We start from the raw sequence: 24512 nt of genomic DNA, 5'->3' as shown, positions 1-24512 counted from the left end.
AAGGAAACCAACGTCCAATAAAGCATAACTAATTGGTATAAAAGCAAAAAATATAACGTATCAATTAGTTATTCTACTAAATATCTTTAGTTCACATAAAAATCATGAGTTGATAACTAATCTGGATAGTATGAATAAATTCTTGTCACTTAGCTCCAATCTTGCCTGAGTAATTTCAAGGAACTGACCCATAAAAGAAAATGAGTTGGAGATGACGACCAATGGCAAGATCTAAGCCTTTCCTCTCCACGGTTTTAGCATTTTCCATAGAAAATGTGCAAGCATCTGAATTTCATGTGTAGTGGGTTCACACTAGCTAAATTTTAAGTAAGAGGTAAAAGAGTCATTTTGGGTTAGATGTGAAAAACTTTATGCAACAAATGCATATTTGGAAACTGCAAAATGAGCATGCAAATCGATTTATATGCATGGGTGAATGAATATAGATGAGCTATTTTCAAAGTATACGCACCGTGGTGTAGCACAAGATATCTGTACAAAAGGAGCGGGAAGGAGGTGAATTACTAAGCTTAGTCATCCATTTGCAATTTTCAATGGAAAATTGCATTGTCAGTTCCCATTATGCCTGCACAAATTTAGACAAATTAAAGAGTCAACTAATTATTGATAACATACATGTATGAAGTAAAGAAGGAAAGCCCTGTCAGTCATTTGGAACTTCTCCGATGTTTCTAGGATGTTTATTAGGGAGAAGGGACAGTATAAGAATTATAATACACCTGTGAAACCAATTTGAGACACACAGCACCGGCCTATTCAGCCATCTCTGTCATTTGGGATTGGAGATGAGTGAGGACAGGGGGAAATGTTGTAAATGATACATGAACAGAAATCGCTCTGCTAAGGAGAAACATTACATCTGCTCCCAACCCTGTCCTTTATTCAGATCCCTTTGTTAAGTGCCCAGAAAATTATCATTCAACCTGACAAATGGGTCCAAGTTAAAAAAAAAAAAAAAAAAAAAAAAAATCCTTGGGATTATACATGATTTAAATTCTGTAATTCTCTCTTTTATGATATCCTTTCAGAATATATCCTGCAGGGTTAGTGCCATGCTCTGTTCTGACAATATGAACATTCTGTTTTTATTTCTGTTACAGAATGTTTGATCTAGAATGATAACCCAAATCTTTGGAAAATCATATAATAAGTCTGATCTTCGGATATGTACTATTAGTTTGACATTTCAAATTCTCATTGAAAATTCTCTCAAAATGGAAAGTCACCAACTTCCTTTGTTAATCTGGTTTTGTACTTGCAAATATATTTGTCTTGCAACAATTTAAATAGATTTGTCTTTACTTCCTACATGAAAACAGTGAAACACTTGATTGTTACAAATTTCTGTTTTACATAAATAAGTAGATATACAATCCTATTTTTGTGGAGATATATATGTGTGTATATGTATGTAAATACTTTAAATCTAATTATGTTCACTAAACAATATATTTTAACATAGTTTCATGCCAGTTTATACACATTATATATCATACATAATATATAATATGTGATATATATGTGTATACACACACCTCATTCATGTTATGTTGTAAGGCATTGTACATGGGTCTACCTTGTTTATTTAACCAATTATATGTTAACTAATATTTGAGTTGATTCCATTTACTTGCTTTCACTATTACAGACAATATGTAATGTGTATCAGTGATAACACATTTATGAGATTTGTTCAAGTACTTCTGTTTAAAAAAAATTGTAGAAGGGGAATTACTATGTTAAAGGATATACCATTTAAAGATGTTATAGCTACTGTTAAATTGCTCCTAAAAACAGTTATAGAGATAGTAATTTACACTGCAACCATAGATGTGCAGGGGCAGAACAGTGCCTGTATTACCCCATGCGGGGACAGAGCCAGGAGTGCAGTTTCCAGGCTCTCGGCCTCATGTGGAAAGGTGCTGACTCAGGTAGTAAATGGCCATCAACTGTGATTGGATGGCCATCAGCTGTGGCTAGTTGGCTGTCAGCTGTAACCGGTGAGCCATTGGCCATTAATATAACTGCTGTGGCTACGCTAGCAGGAAAATGGGGGCTAACAAGAAGATGGTGGCTGGCAAGAGCGGATTGCAGTTAGCAAGTGAGGTTGGATGCCAGAGAGAAGTGGATGGCAGGTTGTGGATAGTGTGGCTCCTGCTTCCTGTATCTCCAACCCAGCCACCAGCGAGAAAATAGTGACTCCCGTATCTATGGCTCTGTGGGTGTTCCTTTTTGGCCTCACCATGTCCTGCGTTCTTATGCAGGGAGCGGGAGTAGAGACCCCACCTGATACCCCACATGACACCCCATCTCTGATAGCACTGTGTGTGATGGCAGTCTAAAATCCGCTCAATCAGCGAGGCAACAGATACTTCATTTTAATTTATTCTGTTTTGCTTCTTACTGAGATGAAGCTTAATTTCTTATGTTTATTGGCTATTTGTATTTCTTTTTTAAAGAACTGCTTATTGGTTTCTTTTGACCATTATCCTTAATATTCTCCTCTTAATATCTTTTTTTTTTTCTTTTCCAAGGAGTCTGGGTGGTGACTATGATATATAGATGCTGTATTACAGAATTGTACACTTGAAACCTATGTAATTTTACTAACCATTGTCACTCCAATAAATGCTAATTGAAAAAAAATCTTAAACTTAATGAAATTTATGACCATTTAATGAGCTCCTACTATAGGCCAGTCTGGTAGCTCTCACATATATAATGAGGCAATAAATAAAAGTACAAATGCTCCCTCGGAGACTTAGAGTCATGTGAAGAAATAAGGTGGCATATTCAATAACTATAAATAAAATGTGTTGAGTGCATTACTAAGTATACGGACAAGGGTCTACCAAAAACCAGCATTGGTTCTACAGGAGGACCAGAGGAAGATGTCAGGGAAGATTTCACAGAGAGGGAGAGCTGATAGATGGGTCATGAATGACGTGTATTTAATGTTGTGAGTGGTGGTTGTTTTAGTTTTATTTTCTTTGTTTTTAACTTCAAAACTATTTTTCAGGCCCATCATCTCATCCTTCTTCAGGAAGAAGTCATACCAGTACCCAAACCCCTTTCATTCAAAGCTGTATTTCCCAGAGGAAGATCACTGACACAGAATGTAAAAGGACTGCTGTGGGAGCCACGCCACACGCCACACGGTTGTGCTGCCATCAGGAAGCAGGGCGGGACATCACACCTGGCAGGGGTGGACTCAGTGTCGGGAATAGACCCTGGAGATGGCAGAATAAACAGGAGGAAATGCAATGTGAGCTGAGACACGGGCAGAAGCTGTAACTCGAGCTCAGCCACGTTCAAGGAAACGTGAAACTGGGGCAATCCACTGCGTAAGGAGGACAGCAGGGCAGCTGGCTCAGGGCAAACATAAGCATGTGGGCAGGGAGCCTGTCCAGAGTGTATTCCAGGGACACCCATGTGCAGTGACAGCAAGTTCAGGCGACTGGGGACTAACTCATGGGCCAAATGCTTTGTGGCAGTAGGTGCCATATTTTACCTCAATGCATCTGTGAATTATAACTTCAGACAACTCTCGAAATAGTTTTTCTACTGTATGAGTGTGTGTGTGTGTGTGTGTGTGTGTGTGTGTGTGTGTGTGTGTGTGTTTGGGGGAGGCAGAAGGTAGTTTTCTTTTTTGATGGTGTATTGCTTGGGGCTATTTTCATCTCATATTTGCAGGAGTTACATGTTAAAGATTTTTCAAAAGTGCAATTATTTACATAACTAAAAGCTGAAAATGTATTTTGAAGGTCATTTAGTCCAGGCGTCTGACCAGAATAGGGAAATCTTAAGCTATCTGTGACTGGCACTTGTCTATCTAAGCTATTGTTAAGGATCTCCACCACTTGTGCTGGTCTGTTCTCCCATTTATACTAGAATTACACGTAAATGCTGTTTTCTCTTTCCTTAGACCTAAGTCAACACACTCTTGTTCAAATCCATTTCCATTGTTCAGTCCTCTGTGGACCAGAATACTATACCGCTGCCAGCTTTCCTTACTCCAAATTCTTTTTTCTGTTTGTCAGCTTATATTTTTCTGGCCTACTTTTCCTGCTTACAAATGCAATGCTATCAAGGCTATTCCCTTTATACATTTCTGGACTGCCTGATCTACAGACACTAGTGATAGACATTTTTTTTTACACCATCAGGTAACAACTTACTAAGGATTTTATGAAGCCCTGCCCATGCCATTTCGGAGGTATAATGGGAAATTAGCAAGTCAGACAGAAGAAAGGGGAAAGGTTAAGGACTCACTGAAAGTACAGCAATCCTGCTGCTGTGATGAATAGTTCGGGAGGATTGTAATGTTTTAGGAACTAACCTTTGGGAGAGCATTAGCCAGTGGAGGTGACAGTGAGTAAAACAAATAAAGCAGGCTGCTACTAGGGAAAGGAGGCTGAATGTGACACCAGTGTCACAGAAGGGGGAGGGTCTGAAATGTTTTCAGCTCAGTGAAGACAGCTCTCTTTCTCTTAGGCAGATAAATATAATTCAAGGAGATATGACTACATGAATTTTATTTGCACTGAAGACATAACAAGAAGAAATTAATTTATGTCAGCAGAGAAAGGGTTTTCATTAAATTTAGGAAATAAATTATGCCCAGGAAAAGTTACTAAACACTTAAATGGAATACTAAGAGAGGGGGGGAAAAATACATAGATAGATAGATAGATAGATAGATAGATAGATAGATAGATAGATATGAAAATACATTAGCTGACATAGACATCTTTTAAACACAGGGGAGATTCTCATATATAAAAGTGTGGAGGATATACAGTCAGTTATTGCTTTATTTTTAAAAAGAAGCAGTACAAATTCAGGACACGACCTGAGGAGTAATGCAGCCTTCGTTCAAATGCCGGCTTTGAAAATTCCTAGTGTGTGAACTTCGGTAATTAAAAAAAAGAAAAGAAAAGAAAAGAAAATCTCTCTGGGCCTAAATTTTCTCATCTGCAAAATGGGGAAAATAGCACCCACCTTAGAGGGTTGTAGGGAAAACTAAATTGATTAATGTGTAAAGAGCTTAAAGTAGTACCTGACACAGAGTATGAGTTATGTAAGATTTCGCTACTATTGTTATTAGTCAGTATGACTATATAACCATCCATCACCAGAATCTAGAGATAGAAATAAAGAATGATTATACTTCATGTGGCTGAATTACAGACCATAATGTGTTTATCCTTGTCTTTTTCTTCCTCCTATTCTCTTCAGCTCAATCCTGGGGCTAGAAGGCAAGAAATGCATGTTCTAGTCTCCTCCATTAACCGGATGTGTGACTCTTCATATTGTAAGTTACCAGGTCTCAATGTTCTGGTTGTTTCAAATTCGGTTAGTTCTCTCTCTCTCTCTCTCTCTCTCTCTCTCTCTCTCTCTCTCTCTCTCTCTCTCTCTCTCTCAATTTACCTTCTTTTCCAATACTCATTTTTCTCCAATCATTTTTTTTCCCCTCCTATCTGTGGTTCCTCTTTCAGTCTCCTGTCTCATTTTCTCAATTATTATACACTCCAAGCTTCACAGCTTCCCTGAGACCTCATCATTCTTCCATCCTCCATCTCTTAGGAATGGAAGACACTCCAAGATATAGTATATTTGGCCTCAATCCAAATATTTCTTATCCCTGCTCAGGATGAAACACAACATTTTCTATGTCACACAAACAAGGACTTGAACCAGGATAAATAACATTTTTGGCCTGAGAAAAGGGGAGATGCCCATCATTCTTTACTTCCGAAGACCTCTGGGAAAGTACACAGCTCTTGGCTAACAGTCATGGAGGACCGCCATTCCCAGATGAAGAATTATTCTAATTCCTGAAGCTCTACTTCGCCTGTACTTTTATGAAGGGAATCAGTGTAGAGAGTAGAAGAATAAATAATGGATAAAATTTAAGCAAAAAGGAAAAAAGAAAACGACTAAAACTTTAAATGTTATTTGAAGCCAAAAATATATAAATTGTGATAGAAGTAAGAAAGCTATAGTATTTTAAGTCTATTATTCTAAGCTAAACAAAGGTTTAAGATGTCACAGCAAGAGCAAATTAATGATATACGTATCCAAAAATAATAACATACAATGATAGAAACTGACCAATGATACATGTTCTGAAAATTATAAATAACTCATTTGTATATTAAAAACAAAAATTGTTATAGATTTCCTAACTATTCTGGTGAAAGAGATTTCAGAGCTATCACTGGCTTAAAAAAAATGGTTATGTCAAAATATTTCTGTGGTGATCATGACTTATTTTGAACTCACTGGGAGCTCAGTAAATAAGTTTAGCTCCCCAGTTTTCTTATGTATGAAAGTCTTAAAGAAGGCATCGTTAATATTAGCTTAACTTTTTCCTTCTGTTTGAACATAACTGTGGCTCATTCTAGTAAATAAATATTATTTAATAATAATAAAGTTCCATCAAAGTAAATTAGTAACTTACTAATCAAGAGTAGTTCGGTAACTATCATAGCAAAGTTAGAACAAGACAACACAGTTTTTCACACAACCCCAGGAACAGTTGGGATGCTGTTAATCAATTATATGAAAATGCTACTTTGCGGAAACCTCAAAATCGCCAATGCCATGCTTGACCACACAAAGTCATTTGTCTTACTCCAAGAATAGACTTTTTAGGTTTCTAAGGTTTTATGTGGAAAAAAAATTTGTATTACATAGACTATTTTAATTCATAAAGAGATTATATTTTAATGACATTTAACAAATATCTATTTCTGCAGATTTTAAAATGATTTCTAAGCCTTTCTTTAAAAAAAAACAAAACATTTTTCTGCTAATATTATGTAATTTTCTTGTGTATGTCATATTTTTGTGTATACCATGTTTCCCCGAAAATAAGACCTAGCCAGACAATCAGTGCTATTGCATCTTTTGGAGCAAAAATTAATATAAGAACTGGTCTTATTTTACTATAAGACCGGGTATAATATAATATAATATAATATAATATAATATAATATAATATAATATGATATGATATAATATAATATAAATTTCTTATATTAATTTTTGCTCCAAAAGACATATTAGAGCTGACTGTCCAGCTAGGTCTTATTTTTGGGGAAACAGAGTATCTCTGTTTATATACATACACACACATACACATTTATATATTAAAATATCTCATCATTTAAAAATATCTCAATACTTTATTTCACAGAAAGTTGGCTCAATTTTTAAAATAGGGATTCATAAATGTATCTCCCTACACATTTAATTGTGCATTGGGTTGTGAAATACAATATATAACTTCCTATTATTACAACTCTTTGAATTGAATAAATTAACATTTAGTACATAAAGCATTATATGTAATAATTTATTTAAAATTATATGTAATAATTTTAAATAAATTATTACATTGTTTGCTGAAAAAAAGCCAATTTTGCATTCAAGATAAAGAGCTTAAACTGGAGAGTAGTATCTTCCATCCAGCAGCTAAGTTATATGCTACCATGCCAGCTATTTCCCTAAGGAGAGTCCAGGCATGCGTAATTATAGAGAGACACCATTACTTAGAAGAAAAACATGAGTCTTTAATTTCCTTGCCACTGCTGGACTGGGGTGGCTCATTCTGCTGAATCTAAAAATGTCTGAGTAACACTTAAGCTTAGCTGGTTCCACATACTAGGCCAGGTATTGTTAGGTCACGAACAACAGTGGCTCTAAGCTGTGATCAGTTCTGCTTCCTTTATGGATTGTCAGTCACACAGAATTCATTATCTCTATAATTAAACATAGAAAGCCCCTCCTGATAGTAGGATGCTAGTGAAGCAACTGTTCTTCTTGGCAGCTCCTCCTCTAACTTTTGGACCACCAGATCCCTCCTGGGAACCAACCTGAGAAAGTGCTATTCGGAGGAGCTCTTGTTCCTATAATGTGTCATCGGTGTATTTCTAATTACAGGTCCAGATAGGTTTGAGCACAAGTAACTAGACAAGAGTCTCAATCAGCAACTTTGGCTTGCCAGGTCAGACCTGTTTTCCTCCCACTTCTTTCCAATAATAGTTTCTCATATATACCAGAAATAGCATAGAGAATACATATTTGTAACTCCTAGAACAGCTACTGAGTTCAATTTTAGGCAATGCGTTGGAAGGCCTAACTCACTTATCCAAAGAGTTACTATCTTCTCATTATATAATTTCAATTAAGTGCCCTGTCTGTGTACCATCATCTACATCTTCAGTAGAACCATCTTCAGTTCTAACTCAGCAACTCTAAGTGTCTACTTATGTGACTAGGCTAGATCTTTACATTTGTGCTGAATCACCACGGACTTTTGACATTTTCAATAATTTTATCTGCCAGATTCTGAAATGAATAGAAATTTTATCTTGCTTGTTTTGTGAAAAGTAAGTACTTTCATTGAAAAGATCAAGAATTAGTTATAACATTCTTTAGATGCAGTTACGGGGGCTTTAGTTCTAGTTGCATTAGAGGAGAATGAACACATGAAGCATAATATGAACAGGTCAACAGAGGAAGCAAATAAGCAGGGTTATACAAGCAAAATGTGATAGATTCTTACAAGCTATTCCATTTCTTTATTATCATGACATTAGGGAATTGCATGAAATTTAAGGGCCTACCACATTCTCAATCAAAACTTTTTTTACAAGTCAGCCATTCAAATTAGCACCAAGTTGACAAGTAGTGAACGAATCCCTAGCATCCATTAGCTGTTTAAGAAAAATGCACATGCTATGCCATATAATGGACAGAGTTACCTGCTGGGGATATGGGAACACCTTAGCTCAAATTTCAGTTCTGACGTTAAGCTATGGACTTAGGGCAAGTTAGCTTTTCTAACCCACATTTTTTTCATCTGCAAAAATGGGAATTTTATAAAACCTATCAAGTAGGATGTTGTAAGAATCAATAAGGTAAGATGGACAAAGCACGCTGTCCATAACCTACACTCAGTAAACACTAAATAGTAATTATAATCACGGTTGTGATCCTAAACAGAATTATTTTAAATTGTATTCGAATTCTAGAGGTGCTTATGGCACCATTAAAGGAGGAGCACCTGGTGCATCTTTCGAACTAATTTTAAGGCCTACTATTTTGGGTGAGGGATCATGTATGTTTGCAGATTTACACAGTATTATGAAGGTTATGGTTGCACTAGTAATGTGTTTTCCAACATCCAATCACTCATTTAAATATTTATTGAGCTGTTACAACATACTCATCTCTCAATCACTTAAAATTTCAGCGGTTGAGTTGTGCTAACTGGAAAACTCACATTATTTGAATGTGTCACTAGGACTTTTGCAAAACAGATGCAAACGTAAATAAGAACTCATGTTTAATTTCCATTATAAAGGTACAAGAAATTGAAAACAAGTTTAAAGATTGTACAGGTATTTAACACATAATACTCTGTCCTTACTGTTATTCATATGTAAACGCACTTGCTCTCTGAAATGACCTTTTGGCTTGTGTTACAAATATTTGACACTTTTTCCCTAAAATATGAAATATGGATTTCCAATAAGGATTTCTTTGTAAGTAACGTTTTATATGTATTTAGTGTGTTGGTATTCATCGAGCAGCATTCCTTCTATAATTTGAAATTTTTTAATTGGCATGCAGCTTACGTACAATAAAGTACATAAATCTTAAGTGTATACTTCAGTGACTCTTGACAAACATCCAGATCATGCCAAAGGCCGCACTGCCTTCTAGTCAACACCACTGAAAGGTAATCTCTATTCTGACCTATGTCAACATAGATTGTCTATTTTGAACTTCATATAAATAGATACTCATATAGTTGCCCCCTTAAGTTACTTATTTCATTTGTTTAGATTTTACACATGAGGGGCAGTAATGTCTTCTTTAATCAGCTTGTCTGTATTGATGCAGCAATATGGAATAAGAGAACTCTACAAATCTTATACATACTACTGAACGTACGTGATCTAAAATGACCCCAAAGTAGATTTACAGAAAAAAAGGTTTAACATTTTTACTATTTTAACATTCACAACATCCTAGAGCCATCTACCCTGCTGCTACTGAATATTTCTTTCAAATTTTCAACTTTATCTGGTAGTTTACATCTATTAGCTACTCACTCATACTCTGAGCAAAGTAGGTAGCATGGGTTCACAATTTATTAGTTGTCTGATTAAGCATTTCTCAACTCACAACCTTACAATTTGAAACACAGAACATTAGTGGCCTTACTCTACCTTTAATAGTGATTTACAGGCAGTGCACCTTTGGAATTTGGTTCTTCAGACCCTATGTCACATTCTGTTTACACACATTGTGTAAATAATAACATGACAGGAAAAGAATCTGAGACAATTGTGCCCATTCTCACAGTGAAGTAGAACTACATGGAATGCATGTGTAAGGAAGAAAACCATAAAGTGGTGCAGTTTTTGAAGAGTTCTAAAGCAACTAACAATGAAAAAAAAAAAAAACCTAATTCAAACGTTTTAAGATTTAAACTACTCAGCAAAGACTACGAAGTTACCGAATCCTGTACTCCCAAGTAATATTAGGTTGGTGCAAAAGTAATTGCAGTTTTTTCCATTATTTTTAATCTTTTAAACCACAATTAGCTTTGCACCAACCTAACAGAAAAGGGATTAAACCATAAAATTATAGCGAAATACACAAGAAAATGGCATAAGGGTTTCGTACAATGAACTAAAAACTTTTAGAATGCAAAAATGACTTATTCTGAATTATGTCAAACGCACTCATGTAATTTTTGAAAGTACAGTTTGCATAGTAACTTATAATGGTAAGTTTATTATCTCTATTAATAATAAAAAAAACCCTGCTATCTATGATAAGGCCTAATTTTCAATGCACATTGAGTTAACCCAATACAGTTAACCCTACCACCAGTGTAGCAACCAGTTGCTAACTGAGAAAGGGATATAGAATGTGGTCAATGACTTTTCAGGGACCTGTGTGGCTCAGGGTCCTAATTCTCACCATGCAATAAAGAACAACAGAAATATTATATAGTGCCAGTCCTTTCTGCAGTCAATCAGGAAATTTTAAAAAATAATCAGTTTAACTATCACATTTCATTTAATAGTATCCAAAACTGGAACACAATGTCACTACCACATATGGTGCCAAAAAAAAATGTATGCTCAAGCAGTAGTTTGCCCTAATCAAAAGTGTCTGGATGTGGATGGTAACCACTTTGGGCATCTCTTGTAATTGCAGAAGTCAAACATGACTTGTTATCAGTATATATTGAGTATTACAATTAACAGTTTTTTGTTTTCTTAAAATAGTACACATTTTTTTGGCACCGTGTTTGTGTGTGTCTGTGAATATGCTAAAAACATAATCTGTTTATGATAACTATAAGAATATCTTGCTTGAGCTTTTAAGCTCAAATATATTACCTAGCTTTTCTACAGCATACATGTAAATAACTTGAACATACAGGAGAGCCTGAAAGACAAATTACAAATAGGACATTTCCATTAGATATCCATATCTATACACTAGGATAACTATAGTAAAAAATACTATTTAATTATAGGATTGGAATAAAGGTATTCGTTTATGTGGAAATTGATAGTTTTTACAAAGCTGTTGTGTTAAAGGCTTGCTTAATCATAATAAAAAGTCTCAAATAGAATATGATTTTTTTAATATTTTGAGTCATGACTAGACATGGGTAACATTAGAGTGCAGCTGTGTAAAACAGAGGCTCACTGTCTTTACTATTTGCTTTTGCTTATAAATTGAAACATTTGAGCAAATCAAAGATCATCATTACATTAGAATTTCATTTACATGAGAAAAAAAAAATTTTTTTCCCATACTTGAATTTTGCTTGAGAGTGCCAGCAAAGAAAATAGTTATCAGTAGAAGTAGTGGTGGTAGTAATTAGAACAAAAATAATAAGCAGACACTTCAGAATGATAACTACGAGCCAGGGACTGTTCTAAGATCTTTATATGAAATCACCTGCTTAATTTTGGTAAGATCCCTATGAAGTCAACACGATTATTATCCCAGTTTCACAGATGATAAAACTGAGGAATAGAAGTTTGAGTGCATACCCCCTTAAACCAAGTAGTGTGGCCTCAGAGTTTGTATAATTAAATCTCTATAGTACAATTGCATTTCACAGTTGTTAAACATCTCAAAACAATACATTGTACTTCATTTGTGGCATTCTAGAACAGTAACTCAATTTTGATCACTAATTTATAGCCAAGATAAGCTTGTTTTGATGGACCAGACAGATGCCTTTTGTTGCCATACTTTAAGAGTTTTCCAGAACATTTTATCTATGAGGTCTGACAACTACATTCGCGAACTCATCCCTGAAAAAGTGCTACATACCTTATTGCTGAATATCACTACAGTTACCTTCGAAGTACTCCCCTTAGAAAGCTATGCACAGATGCCAGCGCCTAGTCCACCCTTCAAAGCAATTTTGGAACTCTTTTTCTGGAATGGCTATCAGAGCTGTCATTGTATTACCCTTTATGTCCTGAATGTCATCAAAATGTATTTCTTTCAATATTTCCTTTATCTTCACGTAAAGAAAGAAGTCATCGGGGGCCAGATCTGGTAAGTAGGGAGGGTGTTCCAATTTAGAGATTTTTTTACTGGCTAAAACCTCCCTCCCAGGCAGTGCTGTGTGAGCTGGTGCATTGTCATGATGCAAGAGCCATGAATTGTTGTTGAAAAGTTCAGGTCGTTTACGTCTAACTTTTTCACGCCTTTTCAGTGAACTTTTTCAGCCTTTTCAGCACTTCCAAATAATAAACTTGGTTAACTGTTTGTCCAGTTGGTACAAATTCATAATGAATAATTCCTCTGATATCAAAAAAGGTTAGCAACATCATTTTGACTCTTGATTTGGACTAACGGAGCATTTTTGGTCATGGAGCATTGGCTGACTTCCATTGTATACTTTGACACTTTGTTTTAGGGTTGTATCGGTATATCCATGTTTCATCACCAGTGATAACATAGCCCAAAACATCATCTTGCCTCTCCAAAAGGTCTTGGCAAACTTCGACGCTCCTTTGCTGTTGTTCAGTTAGCTCCTTTGGGACCATTTTTGCACACACCTTTCTCATGTGAAGATTTTCAGTTAAGATTTTCCTGTTTCTCTATCAATGTTTACTTGATCTGCTATGCTTCTCACAGTCAGTCGATGATTTTGACGCACAATTTGACAATTTTTTGCAATGTTTTCATCAGTTCTTCTCGTTACTGGCTGCCCTGACCTCTCTTCATCAGTGACGCATTCTCTCACCTCAGAAAAACGTTTAATCCATTTGTATACTGCCATTTTTTTTCATGGCATTATCCCCATAAACTTGGACTAATGTGTTTCCTGATTTCACTTCCACTCTTGCCAAGTTTAACGAGAAATTTAATGTTTGTTCGTTGTACTAATTCAAGCTCAGACATTCTCAAGATGGCACACAAAAACATGCAATAGCAATAATGACCGCCACTCAGCAAGACACCTCCACACATCAACACAAACACAGCTGTGAGACACTGATATACTAAGGTTATGAAACCTTACCAAGCTGTTTGTACAGTGCTGCTAATGTAAGTTCATGGTGGCAAGTTCATGAACTTAATTGTCAGACCTCATAGATCAAAGTTATTGATGAATTTGTCCATTCCATTCAAAGCTTTTTCAGCACAGATGATCCATCCACCTTTTCCTACAATGGTATACTTCAAAGAAAATCTCTCAACCATTTTTTTGTTTAATATCACCTACCGGTATAGTAACTACTTAAATTTTTTAAACTTGCAAAAATTGTAAGTACCTGTGTAATATTTTCCTTTATTTTAGCAGTTAGAATATTGAAAGCCCAGAATCAATCAGCCAATATATATTGTTACAAGAAAGACATGTTGAGCAAGGGTATAATATAATATGACATTGCCAATGGGCTCTAGAATCCTGTATCTGTGAGAAACCACCTGACAATCTACATAAAGGGGTCAGATAAAGCTTTTCACAGGTAGAACCAAAGTGTTCCAAACAGCAAATGGCCTAAGATTTCTATACATAAGCAACTCAAAGATTCTAACTTCTTTAGAGAAAGAATCTTGTTTTTCTCCATGTCCCCTACTTCAGTCTACAGTTTACAGTGGGTGCTTAACAAATGTTGTTGACTGACAAACAGAATGTTTTCTTTTTTTCTGGCCTCCATCAATCTGTTTTTACACTACAGCCAGAGTGACGTTTTTAAAATATAAATATAATAATGGCATCTTCCACCCCACCTTCCACACTAAATTCCTTTCATTGTTTTTTCAGCACTTTCACTATAGAGGTAAAAATGCTCGACAAGGTCCAGAAAGCCCTGCATGATCTGGTCCCGCTCCTTTCTTTAAGAGCTCGATATTCAAGGGTCTTTTCTAAATTGCTTGAATGTGTGTGCCATCTCCTCCACCAGAGCTCCGTACCTAATATTTCTCCTCTGCCTTTACGTAGTCAACTCTTCCTCATCTCTCAGATTTTAGTTTAAACATTATTCTTCAAGAAAATCTTCTTTGATTAGGTCAGTTCTCAGGACTTTAAGCTGTCACAGTACAATGTACCCATCCTCCAAAATACGTACCACTATTTTCTTTCCATTTATCCACTTTTTTTTATTGTTTTACTTATCGTGCCTCCTCACCAGCATGTGAGGTCTGTGAAGGTAGGAACTACTTCTGAGAGTTTACCATTTTATTGCCTGAGCCTAGTACTCAGACACATAAAAAGTACTCAATACTTGTTGATTAAAGAAATGAATGAATATATGAGCAAATATGATTCTCTATATGGTCACATTAGTAAAGTCACAGAAAGCAGGGGGTTTATTAATTGACATTGATCACACTGCCATGTTTAGTATTATCTAGGAATCCCCCATCACAAGCCATACGTTTATAGCCATTTAAACAGGGAAAGAAACTGAAAATGACACTCGGTGTCTAGTATGAAATTTTAATATAAATGACCCTGAAATGCATGAAACCTGGACCTGGAAATCATAAAATATAAAACTCAATTTCTCAATGAAAAGCCTTTTTTTCTCATTTTTAAGCTGGATAGCCATGGAATTCACTAATTCTTTTAAGCTACTAGAATATTATTAGTCCTCTTAAATAGAAGCTTATTAAATAATAATTGCCCTGGGCCACTTAGCTGAGTATGATTCACTGAAAAAGATATGTACCCCATAAGCATCTGTCATTCAGGAAAGATGACATTCTTGGAGTTGAGTTCTGAGGCTGACTCTCATGGTCAAAGAACATAAGTGACATATAAGTTAGTTCTGTTCCATCAGACATACATTTCTCTTGACTAATGCCTGAACCCTAATAAACCCTCATACCAGCCCTAATAAACTACAAATCTTACTCAGCAGACATGGTAACGGGGCTCGAGAATACCACTGTCTGTGCTCTTACCCAGGCTCTGCCACCAACCTATTCCTGACATATAACCTTTCTTGTGTTCTCTTTCCATTACTACATAAATAAATAAGTAAAATTTGCTGGACCTGAATACAGTAAGGATGAAAGTGAACTCATTAAATAAAAATATTCTAGAAATTCATAGGTGCATTAAGTTGTTTCAAGACATTGTAGGTTGGGGGGGGCGGGCAGAGAATACTCTGTCTTTTTAGTAGTTTTTATGGTATTTTGAATATGAAGGCAACTAAAATAATGTTAGACATTTTTTATTAAATTTTAAAAAATGTTGCTGGCACCAGATACCATTTGAATTTTGTGTAACGTTTTCTGTTGTTTTTTTTTTTGTTTTTTTTCTAAATGTTCTCTAATGAATGTGGATTTGCTTTCAAATTAGTTTTTAGAAAGAATGTAGCAATCCGTGTAAATGCTGGCTAGAGGCAGAGCTTTGTTTATACTTCATCTGAACAGAAATCATCTCTCCCTAGCCATCAATAGATGATTGGTGTGGGGAGAGGCATCCATTCTCAATTAATTATTTAATAGTCATTTGACACACATGAAACAAGGCAAATGATCAAAATGGAGCCAGTCCTTCTGGGAAGAAAGACTCTGCCTTTATTATTCCATCTCTTATTTGCGTGATAATCAAAGGAATCCAGCCTTTTGTTTTCTTTTCATGACTAGTGGTGATCTCTGCATTCAGTTGAAAGCTCAAATTTTCAAAATGAATCAATGCTCCAGAATAATCCTAACCAATTTTCTTTTCTGGGCTGAATTACCTTAAGCATCAGGTACTACACTGCTCAATTATGTATCTTGGTAATACCAAATTCTTCATCTTATGGAAAGAGCTCTCCACTTGCAAAATAAAATGCATTTCAGAGACATCTAACTCTGCTTCTCTTCAATGTATTACTTTTGCCATGCTTTCTCCACTCCTAGCTTCCCCTCATTATGCATGATCCTGGGATCCCTACATTAAAAATGCATGGAAAAATTAAACTTTTCATTTAAAATACCCTCCCACACAGAACAAGCTGTCATTGTGCCATATTGTTTCCTAATTTAAGGAAGGAAGTTATATTTCATGTGGCCTTCATTAAATTTCCTGCTCTGTATTGTAAAGTGGTATTAGGATACTTAGATCATTTTTTGCCATAGAATAGTGTTCATTTTTGATTCATTTCTATCAAGCAGTGCAGGTATATGCAACTTCAAATTACAGTGTAGCACATCATCTTATATAGCTATCTTATCCATGATTTACAATTAATTTAGATTTGGTAAAGGGAAACATGTACTGTTTGATTTATGTAAAACGTAACTGCAAAGCTTGGTGCAAAATCCGTGGAATTTTACTGGCCAAGCTGAAGTGCAGTGTGGGTCATGAAATAAACAGTCTTCTATAATTACTTAAGCCAAAATACAACGAAAACAAAAACGCTCAAGAAGGCAGAGAGCAACAAAATAACCCTTTACTTTCTTTTCTATAAACCTATGAACTCTCTTAATGACCAGCCTTTTTCTTCCTATTTCCCTTCGGTGTTTAAACAATTATAAATTGTATCAAACCTTCATTTCTCTTAAAGTCAGGTGAGAGAGAACTGCCAAGTCTGTAAGATTTACAAGGGCTAGTTCCCTTTAGCAGTGTCAGCAAAAAAAACCCAGAAGACATTATACAGTAATATACAGTCATACATAGAGCTTAGTCCCTACAGCTTTCAAAATCAGATTTCATAATTAACCTTTTTAAATTTGAGCCATTAAATGCCATTTACCCATCTGCTGATTGCTTTGATTTGACCCATAAGCTATCTACTTTAAACCCTGACATCTTCTCTCCTGCAAAGCACAGATACATCTATGTTTCATTGTTTTCATATCACTCACTTTCTATTCATAGGCTTTTCTGTGCTTGTACAACCGTTTTTTCCTTGATCATTGTCATGTAGTAACATTGGAGAAACACACTAATGACTGAATTTTATTTATAAAGGAGAGAAAATAAAACTTAGATCTGATATACATTTTTTTTTAATTTCTAGTAACAACAGAAATTACAGCTTGGCTTCCACTATTCAGATAAATATCATTAGCTGAATATCCTCAGATAATCTCTTGCAATCCTTCATCCGTATCCCATGTTTATTAGCCTACAGAAGCTTCCCAGCCCAGCAACATCTATATTTCTCTATTTATCTTCCCAAAGCATCTGCTAATTGAGAAATGCTATCTAACCTCTAAAATTTCTAAACATTAGCTGGCCTGTCTCCCACCTCAAGAAACCACACAAAATTTTACTTAAATTGACAAATGTTGGACTTGGACATAACCATAGAAACTAGCATTAATTCCAAGAACCCTCTTTCCAATCAAGAAAATCTTCACCTGTACAATCGCCCTCTCTGCTTCCACAACCAGGGGGAGGACTTCACATTTCACTTGTAAAAGGCACAGCAGTGCCCGTGAGTCCCATCCCCCTTCCCCTTCACCCTGGGTAACTACGTGGGCATTCTCAGCCATGGTGAACCACTTCTGCACTTCCTTCTTCACCAAACGTGTGCCCAATCTTCTAGATAGTTGTTTGCATCGAATAGGGGGAAATCTGTGTATTACGGACTTAGAGGTGGCAAAGGAAAGCACAGCGGTTACTCAGGTGGGCTATGTCCCAATGAAGATAGGGAGCAGGTTGGCAAAGAACCCGAGGACTGAAGAGGACAGGTCATTTTACTTGCCACTTGGACAGAAGTAAGGTTGATAGAAAGGACTCCCTGGAGGAAACTGAACCTGGAAATGGGGGTGCTCAACCAGTAAGAGGGTGCCAAGGGAGGAACTGCAGGAGGTGATGAAGCAGAGAGGCCAGAAACAGGTCTTCACCTGGAATCTAACAAAAACGCTGTGCAGAGAAGGAAAACCCCATGCACCTGCCCGGCCCCGCCTTCTTTCCTCTGCCTCACCTCGCCCTGCCCAGGCCAAGGACCCGGTGGGGTGGGTCAGGCGTCGGGCCTTACCTTGGCTGCAGTCCTTGCCGCGGAAGCCGGTTCGCGAACAGTCGCACACCGCCTGGTCGTCCACCACGGAGCACACGCCTCCGTTGAGGCACACCCCGCCCTCGCCCTCCTCGCCCGCCTCACACGGGCTCCCGCCGCCGCTATTGGGCGGCTCGTCGTCCAGTTTCACCTCGCCGCTGTCCACGGGCAGAGCCTGGGAGGAATTGACCCTCACGTCCCGAATCCACCCTTTGAAGGGCTCTCGCTCCCTCACTGAGGCCAGCGTGAGCTTAAGGGCCGCAGCGCGCAGTTCGGGGGGCAGCCCCCCGACGAAGAGGCCGCTGAACACCGTCATGTCCCTCCGCTTAGACTTCACCTCCACCCACTTGGCCTCCACCTGGTCGATGAAGAGCGTGGTGTTGCGGAACTGACGGCGGATCCGCACGTTGTGCCACGCACCATCGTTGACCGGCGTGTCCGTCAGGAGAGTGGCAGGCTCGGCACAGAAGATGGAGAAGCTGAGCTGCAGGCGGCCGCCACGTGTCAGGATGAGCTCCAGGAAGTCGCAGAAGCCCTCGTCGTCGAAGTAGAGCACGAGGCCGCGGGCGCTGCGCGTCTTCAGCTGGAAGCTCATTTCGCTCTCGCAGCAGGCATTCCACTTGGGGAAACGCGTCCACTGGCCCTCGGCGCCCGGGAACTCCAGCCCGCTGCCCAGCTCTGCCCAGCAGCCCAAGAGCAGCAGCGAGAGGCACAGGAGAAAGCAGCCCCCGCGCTGGAGAAGCGCCGTCCCCATGCTCGGGGCTGGGGTGCGGCGGGGGGGTGCCGGGGCCGACAGGGTCAAAACGGTCCTGGACACCGTGATGTAGAAATAAGGGTCCAAGAGTAAGTAGGGTAAGGGGGTGGGCAGGAGTGGGAGGGGTGCACCCTCCTATATCTAGCTCTTTTTTTCTTCTTCTTCTTCCAGCAGCCCCTCCCTCTCTCCCTATAGTCTCCTCCCAACTGGCAAATGAAGACCCCGGTGGTACAGGGCAGCCACAGAACTTCCAGACCAAAGGGAGGATACACTTTGGAGGCAACGTTCTGGAAAAGGCGTCAACAGGAGGTCAAGGGAAAGCACTCATCCATTTGAGTCCGATGAACTAGTTCAAGGTCATTGGTGGTGTCAATAGATATTTTACTCCTCAAATATCAGCATCTGCCAGGTACCATCGCTGGTACCAGGCAAAAGGAAAGCAGTTACAGTCAAGTAACAAGTAAACACTTCTCAGGGAAGTACAAGGAACCAGCAATGAACCAAAATCCTTGGATGCTTGTGAATGGAAATGTTTCTCCTCCAGATGTAGTGTCCCAAACCAGAAGAGAGGATAGCGTTCCTTGCCTCTTTAGGGCACCACTTGTCAACCCCAGAGTAGTTTCAAAGGCCTGCTTCTTCTGTCATATCATGGACTTCAGCACCACTGCAGCCAAAGCAGAATTCCTTGAGCATGGCCCCACAGGCTGGATTTTACTTCTCTGTTTCCCTCCCCAATGGTGGGGTTCAAACCCAAAAGCTGTGAAATAGCCAGCAGCTGTTAGATGTGGTAATCACAACAGCTCCTCATTTTTCTCCACCTCAGCAAGGCCGAGCTAAAATGCCAGCATATCAATTGGTCGTGGGTTGGTGATGCATTTAGGTTTTATTTTGCCTTTAAATAGGACCCAGAAATCTGCAGAGAATTAAAATAAAAATTAAGTTCTGAAGTTATTTATAGTGTCATATAAATCATCATTCAGCTCAAAACCAGGTATATATAACCAGTGTTGTTCGTAAGCAAGAATTAATCTTATTGGAAGGAGCTTATTTGTTCTGACCTACGAGTGAGACGTGATATCTCCTAATAGTTAATATCACATTCTTATAATCATCCATTACACCCTTGTAGTTTACTATAACTGTTAATAGGTTACCCTCCCAGGTTTTCATAGAGATTTGGCTATGGTTATCTTATAGTTTTTTCTGAGAAAGTTAAATTTTTAAAATAAATGAAGGGGGGGGAAGGCCCTTTTAAGGATTTATGCTTATATTCTATACTGGTTACATGTACAATAAAAATAGAATCTGTTCAAATCTCAGTTAATAGCTGATTTTATAAAAGGCAAAGCTGATCAAACTGTCCACTGGAAGCTGGAGGTTTGGATATGTATATCATTCTTACCATTTTATGTTTGCCAGAAAAAAAAGGAATATTAGTTTCTTGGGAGTGTTTTTTTAAATTTCAAATATTTTCCTCCTTTTTATTAAAGGGATAATCTGTTATAGGAGAAAATATCTAACAGGAGTCATATCTATTTTTGGCAGCATTTATGTCTCAGTTACCATATTATTAGCTCCTCTACAGATGGATAAAGTATTTAATATTTTGCCTAACATTGTAGTGATCTTAAGTCCTCTCAAGTCCTTATCTGGCTGTCAGCTCTTAGAATTTGTGTGGTCAGAACAGCAGTTGGCATGTGTGTTACCTTAGCTGCTATAGCTCCAGGATGCTAGAATTTAAAATCAGGTATTTGAGTCACTCACTGTACTATTAAATCACCTGTCTTTATTCAACTCTAATCTGACAGGCTCTTGAAATAGTACAGAAATCGTAAATAGTGAGTTGTTTTTAAGTCATTTTTTTAACCTAAAAATACTACTCTCACATTTTGACCAACCAAAAAAAAAATCACAACTGTATCATCTGGTCCTGTCAAGCAAACACATGTGTTTCCCTCCTCCCAACACCACGCACACGCGCACACACACACACACACACACACACACTTATTGCTTGGACACAGAAGCTCACCAGCCATTAACACTTTTTTCCCTACAAGCTGAAACTAGCAGTAATTTATGGCACCGCATTGTGCTGCTGCTCCTCTGTGGAGCGAGTGGAGAGCATTTCTCTTCAATACAGAGCAATCCCTACAGGTGTCAGCTGAGAGCCACCAAGCTAGGGGATCCCACTTCAAGTTCCTCCCCAGATGAAATTGATGACTGGTTCTCTTTCAACACCATACACACACGCACACACACACACACAGACACGCACGCGCACACACACACACACACACACACACACGCTGCCCACTATCCAAAGGGAATAAAAATCTCACTTGCTTATTTATTATGGCTGATACATTCCACACCATCAGCAGTCACCAGCCATATCTTGTCTACTCCTGTGCCAAGCCCAAAGAAAGGTGCACTTAAAAATCATTGTAAGATAGCATCTTATTCAATATACTCTCTCTCTTTTTTAAAGTGGACTCAGGAATCTGCCAAATTTTCAGTCATTTGGAAATTAAACCTGGAATTTCAAGATCAAGAATAATGCTTTGAAACCATCCACAAGCTCATTTGTTAGAAAACCATTTTTATGTGTTACTCGGTTGGAGACGATTATTTTATTAAATAATGTTACAGCAATCACAAAACCTTTCTTTACCTCTCTCTCCCGCTTCCCTCTACTAATGCATAACATTTTTTTTAAGGAATGGAGGAGAAGGGGGAAATACACATATATATTCTTAACCATAGGGGAGCTCAACTGACTCTCCCAGTTCTTAGAGGAAGCTCATTGTGTGTGAGAGGATCTGTATTCATACGGAGAAAGAAGATTCTCTCTAAGGTGCCGGAAAAACCTGGCGAGTTCGCAAATTAGAGGATGAAATAAAAGGATCTGAAAATCTTATTGCAGCCAAAGAAAGAAGCGCTCTAATTCAAAAGCAGACTAACAGCCTCATTAATCTTTTCTTTCATTTCTAGAATCAAATTCATTCCCAAGCCACTGGAAGGATCGATACAGTATGCTCATCAGCTGCAGTTGCATTTATTTTAATATATTTGTGGTATCACACACATATACACACATGCACACACACCTTTCCAAACACCCTTCAATATATACAATCAACAAGAACCTGAAAATTTGGAGAGAATTTTTAGAAGTACCTATCTTTTCCTCCCGGCTTTTACAAAGTCCGGCAATACCAGTGCACACCCAAAATTCTCCCTGGCTTTCCCGCCCAGTCTCTAAGCTCCATCTCTGATACCAGTGCAGTTTCTTGGAGCCTACTACACAAATTAAAGACAGGCACAGCATGCGGCTGATGGGGAAGAGGAAGAAAGATGTAGATATAAATATATTTTATCGCTTTTTGTTTCTAACTTGCCTGTTTTCTTTCTTTTGCTAATAAATCACTGCATTCAGCCTTTAAGTTACTACCCCAGTTCCACCATCTCATCTTGCCATCTATTTAAAAAGCTACATGCAAAACAACCAAGATCTGTACTCCTCCACCCTCCCACCATCCATCCTTCCCGGTGCATTTGTGGCAGATCCTGGCTCAGTTACAACGGGGAAAGATACCCTTCTCCAGCTTGCCTCGCCCCATCCCCTCCCCCCAACCCAAATTGAGCTTCTTTACCTGCCCGGTTATTCCCCTTAGCTCGAGCCAGAGACTGAAGCATGCATCGGTCAAAGCGAATTTCCTGAGGGCTGTGGATAAGGCGACTGCCGCTGCCTTTTCAGAGGCGTCAGGCTTGAGCGTCTGTCTCCAGGAGTGCGGGAGGGAAGAACAGGCAACGGAGGGGAGCAGGAGGAGGAGGAGGAGAGGAAAAGGGCTGGGAAGGAGGAGGTGGTGGTAGAGCCCGAGAAGGCTGGGTTACGTGACGCGGGGTGCTGTCCTTCTGAAAGAGAAGGGCGGAGCTGAGCTCTCCGCAGTACCATGGAGAGCGGCGCGCGGGCCTCAGGCTGGGATACTGGTGGGGTCGGTCCGCGGCGCAGCCCTCCAGCTCCAGGTCAGGATGCTGCGGAGCGAGGTGTTTCTACCTTTGCTTCATCCCCTTGCAGGGGAAGCCCGATCCTGGGGGCGGAGACCTGCCTCAAGCGCTTCTAATTTGTCACCTCCCACCCCTCCGAGAGAGGAGAGAGAGGAGAGAGAGGGAGAGAGAGAGAGAGAGAGAGAGAGAGAGAGAGAGAGAGAGAGAGAACACCAGATAACCAAGTAGCCTACTGAGCATGCCCAGGACCACAGAAAGCTGTGTGGAGATTTCACTTCGGGGTTTAGTCGTGATTGGACAAGGGTACCTAAGAAGGTGCCAGGGAAGGGCTGGGCAGTCAAAAGAAAGGGAACAAGGAGTCGGTGATGAAGATGAGCTCTGGCTTTACTTGTGCACTTTGGTCTCCTGCTTGGAACCCTCCAAAAGCTGCAGCTCTTTGAGGAATGCAGGGACAGGCAAGAGTCACACAGCCGCTCGCATTCCCTCAGATCCAACGTTCCTGCCCCACCCCTTACTTGGCCCTGACCTGAGTGATCACTTCAAACCTTCACGTTCTGCCTAGGCTGTGCCAAAAAGATGGCTAACACGCCAACTAACTTGGAGACCATACTCAAGTCTCTCTGACAAGGTGCATTTTGTGGCAGCATCTCGTCATGCCCCAGCTTTCCGTGCTTTGTCATGGGTATCCTGAGCTAAACCAAGTTATGTACCTGTTTAATTCTTCCCTCTGTCTCCTCCTTTCTTCTGTAGCTAGTAAAACCTGGAGGGAGTGAAACTCTGTGCCAGCCTTTAACTATATGCCCAGTAGGCATTGCTGGGTTTGGTGACAAAGGAGCTAACTCTAAGAGAGTTTGCAGAATAGATGGTAGAGAAGTCCAGTGTGCGGCTTTGAATTATAGTTTAAGTCCTAAGGACATTTAAATTCTTAACCCTATTATATTCTTTACCTGGGTTAGTTTAAGAGCAGAAACAGCAGACATATATATTTCAACACCTCCAACCTAATAGCTTCAACCTAAAATGCTGTAAGGTAAGACTGTTTTTTACCTCTAGGCCTTATAAAGCCAGACTGTAAGAACTAGACCAACTCAGGAAGACTGAAGTTATATACATTCCAAATGCAATATTCATTTCCTTCAAAAAACAACAACACGAGAACCTATTATTATGATAAGCCTATTTATATTGTCACTACTTTTGTAAGAGTCTAAATA

General features: G+C 38.8%; 1 protein-coding gene across 28 annotated transcripts in view; it reads right to left on the bottom strand.

Annotated features, from left to right (window-relative positions):
- Positions 1-23099, bottom strand: part of NRXN1 (neurexin 1) — a 1058790-nt gene extending 1035691 nt beyond the window's left edge. For 20 of the 28 annotated variants that reach the window (XM_088796166.1, XM_088796171.1, XM_088796173.1 and 17 more), the window contains exons 1-2: positions 22944-23095; positions 18516-20200 (exon numbers count right to left, since the gene is read on the bottom strand). In XM_088796166.1, coding sequence (XP_088652292.1) covers positions 18516-19287 — 772 coding nt within the window. In that variant the 5' untranslated portion in view covers positions 19288-20200; positions 22944-23095. Of the gene's footprint in view, positions 1-18515; positions 20201-22943 lie in introns of those variants that run through there. The other 8 variants (XM_088796174.1, XM_088796178.1, XM_074331972.2 and 5 more) reach the window with 3 other exon arrangements.
- Positions 23100-24512: the final 1413 nt, after the last annotated feature.

The sequence above is a fragment of the Rhinolophus sinicus genome, chromosome 2 (assembly GCF_057876585.1).
Source record: "Rhinolophus sinicus isolate RSI-liver-muscle chromosome 2, RSI-T2T, whole genome shotgun sequence".
NCBI classification, from domain to species: domain Eukaryota; kingdom Metazoa; phylum Chordata; class Mammalia; order Chiroptera; family Rhinolophidae; genus Rhinolophus; species Rhinolophus sinicus.
This window is presented reverse-complemented; position numbering and strand designations above follow the sequence as displayed.